This window comes from Etheostoma cragini, chromosome 23 (genome assembly GCF_013103735.1).
Source record: "Etheostoma cragini isolate CJK2018 chromosome 23, CSU_Ecrag_1.0, whole genome shotgun sequence".
Lineage (NCBI taxonomy): Eukaryota > Metazoa > Chordata > Actinopteri > Perciformes > Percidae > Etheostoma > Etheostoma cragini.
The window spans coordinates 3,348,661-3,356,859 of record NC_048429.1 but is presented as its reverse complement, the minus strand read 5'-3'; the positions used below and the strand labels follow the sequence as shown (position 1 = coordinate 3,356,859).

The window sequence follows — 8,199 nt, the reverse complement described above, 5'->3', positions numbered from 1 at the left end:
GGTACTTGAGGTTTGTAGTTAAAAGAACTACTTTAAGTTTTGTTTCTTCTTGGTTAGGTTGACATAGCTGCATTGGGCCCCAATGGCCAGCACCGTTGCCTCCCAGAAAGAAGGTCCTGGGTTTGAATCCTGGTTGTTTCCGGGCCTTTCTGGGTGGAGTTTGTATGTTGTCCCCATGTTTGAGTGGGTTTCCTCCGGGTGCTCCCACCGTCAACAGATCTGAGTTGGACCCGGGGCGCTGTAAATGGCTCATCCACTCCTCCCTTGAGGGATGGCTTAGATGCAGAGAATGAATTTCGTCACATGTATGTGTATGTGACATTAAAGTACCGTTACCATAAGTTGCACTACCCTGTTATAACCCTACCCTGGGATAATTCTGTCATTTTAGCTCATTGGCTGATTTCATCATACAATGTGTGACTCTTTCGGAATTGTGATAGTGAGCTATACATCCGCTAGTCAGGAGCTAGTAAGCATGTATTTCTTGATGATTGTATATTAACAGTGACCATTTGTAAACATCTACTCTATCAGAGTTAGATACTCCCATAGACAATGATTATAAACTGTCAGGCAACAGTTTTTAATAAAATATATATAAATATACATCTTGTCCTGTATTAACGTCCTGTTTTGTTCCTTCAGAGGATGAAAAGCAGAGAGCTGTACAAACCACCGTCACTACACAATTGCAGAGTGCAGACAAAAGCATGTGGGAGGAAGCAGTTCAACTGTTTGTCATTTGCATCTATCGTCTGGGTCTCTCTTGGAGCAGGCGATCAAAGCACTGGTTTGTGTGATAAGACTGTTTTTTTTATGAGTGAGTCATGATGCCAGAGCTCTGACTTTTACTTTATCCTCCATTTCCCCTGAAAGCGTCTCCCTGAGCTGCAACACTCAATGTTAGATCCATCCTCTTAGGCAGGAGAGGGATGGAGCCCGTTGAGAAACTGTCCTTTGTTTAAAATGTCTTTGTCAGGAAACATCACGGCTCTGCTGCTGCTGAAGTGTCTTCAAGCAACACGCTGAATACTCAAGGATTGCTTTCTCAATTTTCTGATTTATTTTTTCATTTACCATTCATTCATGTTTGATGTGTGAATAATTTCAAATTATACGGAAACATATTACAAAAGGCTGCTTCACTATAGTTTGACAACTTTTAATATCTAGGCATTTGTAATGGTAATTGTTCACCTTTTATGCATCTATTTTTGTGTGTGTGTGTGTGTGTGTGTGTGTGTGTGCGCGCGCGCACCAGCGCATTTTCTTATGTTTTTCTTCTGGGTTTTGGGATTTTTATATTTCAGCTATATTTTACCTGTATTTTAATTGTCAGTGTGTCTTCTGTGCGTGAAGTCAATTGGCTGTGAGATATACAATACATAAGAGATAATATATATTTTATTGTCCTGCAGGGCAATATTATTATGGTCTTCAACTTAATATAGTGTTGAACATTAAATTAGTTTTTAAATAATAACTTATGTGTTATAATAGTATGAGTTATATTATTAATATTATAAGTTACCATACACACCTTTTTATCTGTGTGTGGAACTAAATGTTGACAGGCTGGTTGGTGATACTCGGGCCTGTTTTTAGTGCACAACAGTCCGTCTCGGTAATTCTTCCGTCGCAAGATGGCGGAGTATGCGAATATCGTCCGAAGGGCTTTGGGGCAAATAAGAGGTCACGGTGGAGTCCGAGGTTTTCTAACTCAATTTTTCAGGTCAGTTTATCTCACAGGTTGTATTGTCTATAATGACCCTCTGCTGACGACTGTGAGAGCTTTATAAACATGTGTGACCCTTGGGGTTTCTGTTGAGAGCAGAGTTAGCATGTTGACACTGCTAACTATCTATCTATCTATCTATCTATCTATATATATATAGCTGTGAAACGTTTGATACTTTACTAGCTGGTGTATAAAAGGAATGTTGCGCCAAACTCCATTCAAAAATGTCACAATTTAAGTTTAGGTTCTGCAGCACTTGTTCTCTCCTATCTTTACTATCACAACAAAGATCACGACTGAAGAAAACTTAAGGATCTAACGTTACTGATAAATTCGGCTCACAAGTTACTCACTAACCATACCAAGCATTGTTTAGTTGAGCAAGATCTTAGCTTCTGCAATTGGTTGATTGTGTCTGTTTTTTGCAAAGGCCAATGTTGGAAAAGATTACTTTTTGTAACGCAGACCTGTGTGTGTGTGTGTGTGTGTGTGTGTGTGTGTGTGTGTGTGTGTGTGTGTGTGTGTGTGTGTGTGTGTGTGTCCTTGTTGAAGTGTGCTGTAACTCTCTACAAAAGTGGACAACCTGACTATCATGATTTCATTGGCAGGGTGAATGATGTGAAGACAGGACCCCTGGTTGGCGTGGATAAATATGGAAACAAATACTATGAGGACAGGAAGCACTACTTCTTTGGTGAGTTGAGTTTCTCCCAATGGGCAAGCGCATTACATTTGCATCAAACATATGGTGGTATTCAGGAGGATTTAGCAGATTTGGGTGTTGTCTTATACCAAATATGTTGCAAACAAATGCTGCTTCATAGTGACACGTGTTGTCTGTGTTAAAAAATGTTTTTTTCAGGACGTCACCGGTGGGTGATCTACACCACAGAAATGAACGGAAAGAACACCATGTGGGAGGTGGACGGCAGCATGGTTCCAGCTGAATGGTACGACTTGGGGGCAGCGGTGGCTCAGTGGTAGAGCTGTCAGCTGCCAATCGGAAGGTTGTTTGACCCTCGTCCAGTCACATGTTAAAGTGTCCTTGTGCAAGACACTGAACCTGAAGTTCAGTGAAGTTGCCCCCGATGCTGCGCCGTCGGAGTGTAAATGTGTGTGTGAGTGTTTATTTGATGAGCAGGTGGCACGGCAGCTTCGGCAGTGTATGAATGTGTGTCTTAATGCCTTAATTAAAAACACAGATAGGAAAAATCCAACCTTTAAGGACAGCAGTTTTCTTTGTGAATGAATAATGTATTGTAAATAAATAAATGTGCTTCCTTAAAACTCAAGGGGCATGAGTATAGACACCCCTATGTTAAATTCCCATAGAAGCAGGCATATTTTAATTTTAAAGGCCAGTTATTTCATGGATCCAGAATACTATGCATCCTGATAAAGTTCCCTTGGCCTTTGGTATTAGAATAACCCCATATCATCACGTACCCTTCACCATACCTAGAGATTAGCATGTTTTTTTTCAGTTAGCCTAATAGCTGGTTTAATATGCATTGAGATGATTTTATGGAAAGTTCCCCATGCCAAGCACTGTAAAAATAGGCCATTTACATTTGGGCTAAAACTCTTAATGTTTTCTGGGCAAAATTTGGAATGCATACTATTCACCTTAAACACATGTTTTTTAGATCCTAGTAGAACTAAAAAAAAAAAATACAGTATATACTGTGTATGTATATTAGTTGTCTTTTATATATACATTATGATAATGCAATAATATGAGTTCAACTGAGGCTCAGTTTTTGAAAAATGACTTGAACATGACCTGTTTTTGCTGTTGTGGTGCACCGTTCAACTGTACTGTCCTGGCGCCGTTATGTAAGCCAGCTACCTTCATTCTTTCCACTCTTCAGGCACCGCTGGCTGCACTGTATGACAGACGACCCCCCCACCACACACCCACCAGAGCCAAAGAAGTTCCTGGCTGAGGTCCACCAGTTCAACGTGAGTGGCAGCTCACAGCAATACGTGCCCTACTCCACCACCCGCAAGAAGATCCACGAGTGGGTTCCACCCAAAGCTGGAGCTCAGTGAACTGCTTTACTGCATATTTGTAAATTATGGCATCCTGCCAACATGTCCTAAATAAAATCTCTAAACAGACATTTGTGATGGGAGTGGTGCAGCCATTGAAAACTCTCTTTAGAAAGCTTCAATGAAGAGCTGGAGGAGGATGTACTATATGTTTTGCTTCTCTCTCATAATTTTAAATCCCCTTTCACTTGAACAGCATTTCCATGCATGTTTTTTAAGGGTATTTGTCACTGTTAGAACTCAAAGAAAACTCTAATGCTAAGTGGACTGCCCAGATAAATTTACGGGACTTTGTGTTAAAAGAAACTCAAAATGGGTTATTAAATCATTATTATTCAGGGTTAGGGAATTTTTTTTAATATCTTCACACTGCATTCCTGTGATAAAACGTCTGCCTTTCAGGTTTTGTACCTTCATAAACCCCCTGACAAAGCCTGTGTTATATATATAGTATATAGTTATGTCAGTTGGTGTTACCAAGTTGTTTTTTTCACATTTGGTTCGACCTTACTTGAGCTTGAGCTAGTTGACTATAAGGCTGTGACTAACTAGCAATATCATGTATATTAAATCATATACATATATTATCATTTACCAGGTGCCAAAGGTAACAAGGAGAAATTACCTTTTCTATCAGATTTGATAAACAATAGCATCAAAGTTGTAATCAGGGAATGTTTGAATGTTGAATGTTTGACCTTTTTGTGAACAACTGAAACAATTCATTGAGTTTATCAAAATATCTGGCTACTAATGGACTAATTGTTTAAGCCCCAGTCGGGTGGGGAAGTAGCAACAACACACTTGTTAGCAGAGACTGTGTAACCGTGGGCTTACGGCACTTTGTGCCTGTTACGAGTTAATCGCTGCAGGATTATGCTGAGCCGAAGGAAAGTTGCAGCATGCAGCATTTCACACTGAGGTGTGCAGAGATTCTCCAGAGCTGACCTGTCAGAATGTGTTAAGTGACAACAACACACAACGCACACTCATAACAACTCTAGGAGACAACTAGGAGCAGAAAAAGAGGTTTGGATGCTTGTTTATTTCCACTTTTTGAAAATAGGTACCTGTAGATATTTGAGCCATTTTTTACCTGTTAATTTATGTAGAATCAGGTACGCTGAGATAAAACATATGCTGTCTAATACTTAATCCTACTTTTATAAAGGTTTAGATTTGGACCTGTTTAAAAGAATTTAACTATATGGTAATGTTGGGAAGATGTAGTTTGTAGTGTTGTTAAATTAACATTAGGTGTCCATACTATTTTGTCCAACCAGTTTATATCAATGATGTTGGAGTAAATAACAGAACTAGAAAAGTTAAAACAACATTGTTTTAAAACAACTTGAACAAATCCTGAACATTATAAATTTCATGAAGGGAGGTTTTATTGCAGAACTACTGTTCAGACTAGTATTACCTAGCTCTATTAAACTGGCACTTTATCTGCATAAAGGAGTAGTTAGACATTTTTTTCATTTAAATGTGTAAATGTCTTTACAAAAGTATCTGGAGGGGAACTTTAATCTCATTTGTGTGTGTTATGTATCCAAAATAAATTGAATGTACATTTCCAAGGGCTGTTACACTTTGGTATTTGCGTTTCCTAGGATTGTAAGGCATGACCGGCCCTTCTCTGCCATACTATGCCCCTGATTGGCGTACCCTTGTGTTCTCATAACCAATCACTCCTCATTCCTGGACCTAACCGATCCAACCGACGAGTACTAGCCAATCAGAGACAGAGTAGGGCAGGTCATGGCTTGGCCATCCTAGGAAACGCAGATTAGCGAACAAACAAATAACTTCGGTAATCCTGAGGCTTTCATTTAGCGCCATCATCAGGTCAAAATTAGTTTATGACCAAATATCTGCAAAACCTTATGGCATTCTCATCAACATCAACTGTACTTAGCGTTCAGTGCTAATTAGCAAATGTTAGCATGCTAAAAGCTAAACAAGGCGAAGAACGTAGTAGCTAGGTAACCTGAACGCTTTGTTTTGCGAAACGATTTGGTATTGTATTTTGACGCTAACGCTTTTATACTTTCACTTAAAAACTATTTTAATGCATTCCTTTTACTTCTAATAGTATTTGTGCTATTGCTACTACTTCTCTCATTCGTGTTTAGGTAGTTGAGACATTAATTGACTTTCTAGTTTCAGGGATGTGGAGCTGTTAAATGAGGAGATTCACTGTTACATCACTTTTACCTCGGGGGGATTGCTGGGAGGAGGAAGAAGAAGAAGAAGAAGAAGAAAGTCATCTCAATGTAAGCTTCAGCACCACAGACATAAAACAGTTCAGCACACACGTGTCTGTAATAGTGTTTCATATCCAATAGGGGGCATTGTTCCTTTTCATGTAGGCTGTCTGTCTTGTGAGTCAGCCCTGTTACTGTCATCAGTGCAAGATCAGCAAGCAGACAATGGAAAGGGCTTTTGGCTTCTGCTTGAGTCAGAATTTTAGTGTGCAACAAACCTCTCTCGTCTTTATTTAGAAAACAGTAGAGACTTTGGTTAGGGAATGGAGGCAGGCATGGTCTCTTCCACTGAAATTAATTAAGAAGAATGAGCCGGACATGTTTTGAAAGATGACAATAAGCCTGAGTGGCCCTTTTAGTTTGAGTTCAATGAATGGTTGTTGCATGTCTGTTTGTTCACATTAGCTTATAGCTATTGTCTGATTCATCCTCTGCAAAATGGAGCACATAATCTCTCCCAGCCTTCATAAGTGCTGATGCGGCAGTATGCTGAAGCTGCTGCTAGTGATGCCAGCAGGGCACCAGGAAGAGGCTAAAGAGGGTCGTCTTGAAGTCCAGGCACACTCCATGTTGGCTCGCTTTCCTCATCCATCTTCACTCTGTCATATCCCTCATGTGTATTCATAGTCCATCAAGTCCACTTCTTTGATCCTCCATCCCCTCCCTTTTACAACACTGTCTTTTACTTTTTTCCTCCCCTTCTTCTCTTCTTGCATCATTCATGCCCAACTTCCTCCCCATGCATGGACTGGAGTGTGAGATCCTTGATGATCCAGGCTTCCATTTTTATCTCTAATTCTCCAAATGTTAGCTGTGCTTAATGGGTCAGAGTCGGAGCCTTGGGTCTTTTATTTTTTAAGCCTGCTTCTTATCATTTTGGCTGTAAAAATACCCACGTCCCAGTTCTGGCCTCTTCCCATGTGTGTTCCTGCACACAAGAGGGATAAAATCGGAGCTAGATGGGAAGAAAAGTCCCGCTAAAGCTGTCCAGATTGTTTGAATTTGGTCTCAAACCTCTGTGCTGTTGTTTTGTGGACCGTAACTCTCAGGGTTCACTTGTCCATCCTCGTGACCACCAGTGAGGTCTCATTTTTTCTTTTGTCTTAGGTTGGTCCCTATTCGTGGGGATCAAATCATTTTTATTAGGAAACAATCCTTTTTCCCGACAGGCATTTGGACGTCTCCCTGCAAGAAAAGTGCGTCCTGTGCACAGGAAAGTCACTGGACGCCACAATCTTCTGACCATAGCCATACTGAGAAATACAGAGAGGTGTGTGGCGTGTCATGAGAGAGTCATGAGAGTACATGTAGGTGGTGCAGTTCTGGGTAATTACAACACCTGTGCTTTTTCTGGGGTTAGGGTTAGTCCTGCCGTAAAAAAATCTCCCAAATGCCTAAAAGTGTAAAGGACGCAGTAAAAATGTAGACATGTCTCAAATTGTTTATTTAAAGGATTAGACTGACATCATTTTAATAATTAAAAAAATGGTGTTCTTTTTAAAATTATCATCAACAAATAAATGGAAAGACCAACACTGAAATTAATCCACTAGAAATTAAGTAATTATGTGTGCGTGTGTGTGTATATATACACATATACATGTAGCCTTTTTTAAAGCAGATATTGTAACTGTTTTGACTGAAAAGCACAGGTCAGGCACTATCTATCTATCTATCTATCTATCTATCTATCTATCTATCTATCTATCTATCTATCTATCTATCTATCTATCTATCTATCTATCTATCTATCTATCTATCTATCTATCTATCTATCTGTCTTCCTATTACTACAAAATGTAAACCATACTCAAAACATGTCTGACTAGATTTTAAATGTGAATATAAGATTATCTCACTTATTTGGAAATAAATAGCTGCCAGCAGGATAAATGTATTGTTAGTTGTGGGGTCTTCAGTGGAATCTATGATTGAAAACATTATGCTTTAGTTACGGTTGATGACAAGAAAACCTTGACCCTGCTCCCGCTCCCCCTTGTAAAGTACACCTTAGGGCATGAGTGGGAGTTAGTGCAAAGTCCAGCCTCGGTCTCACCCATTCACGCACGCACGCACACACACACACACACACACACACACACACACACACACACACACACACACACACACACACAC

General features: G+C 39.9%; 2 protein-coding genes across 2 annotated transcripts in view; both read left to right on the top strand.

The window, feature by feature from the left end:
- Positions 1-1,565: 1,565 nt before the first annotated feature.
- On the top strand, positions 1,566-3,864 carry ndufa12 (NADH:ubiquinone oxidoreductase subunit A12). Its single transcript, XM_034863645.1, has 4 exons — positions 1,566-1,735; positions 2,350-2,435; positions 2,604-2,691; positions 3,613-3,864. Exons 1-4 carry the CDS (start codon positions 1,647-1,649, stop codon positions 3,791-3,793), a joined length of 444 nt encoding a protein of 147 aa, XP_034719536.1. The 5' UTR covers positions 1,566-1,646; the 3' UTR covers positions 3,794-3,864.
- An 807-nt stretch (positions 3,865-4,671) lies between these two features.
- The window catches only part of tmcc3 (transmembrane and coiled-coil domain family 3), a 37,274-nt gene continuing 33,746 nt past the window's right edge, over positions 4,672-8,199 (top strand). The window contains exons 1-2 of the mRNA XM_034863642.1: positions 4,672-4,822; positions 5,960-6,072. Coding sequence (XP_034719533.1) covers positions 5,983-6,072 — 90 coding nt within the window. The 5' untranslated portion in view covers positions 4,672-4,822; positions 5,960-5,982. The remainder of the gene's footprint in view (positions 4,823-5,959; positions 6,073-8,199) is intronic.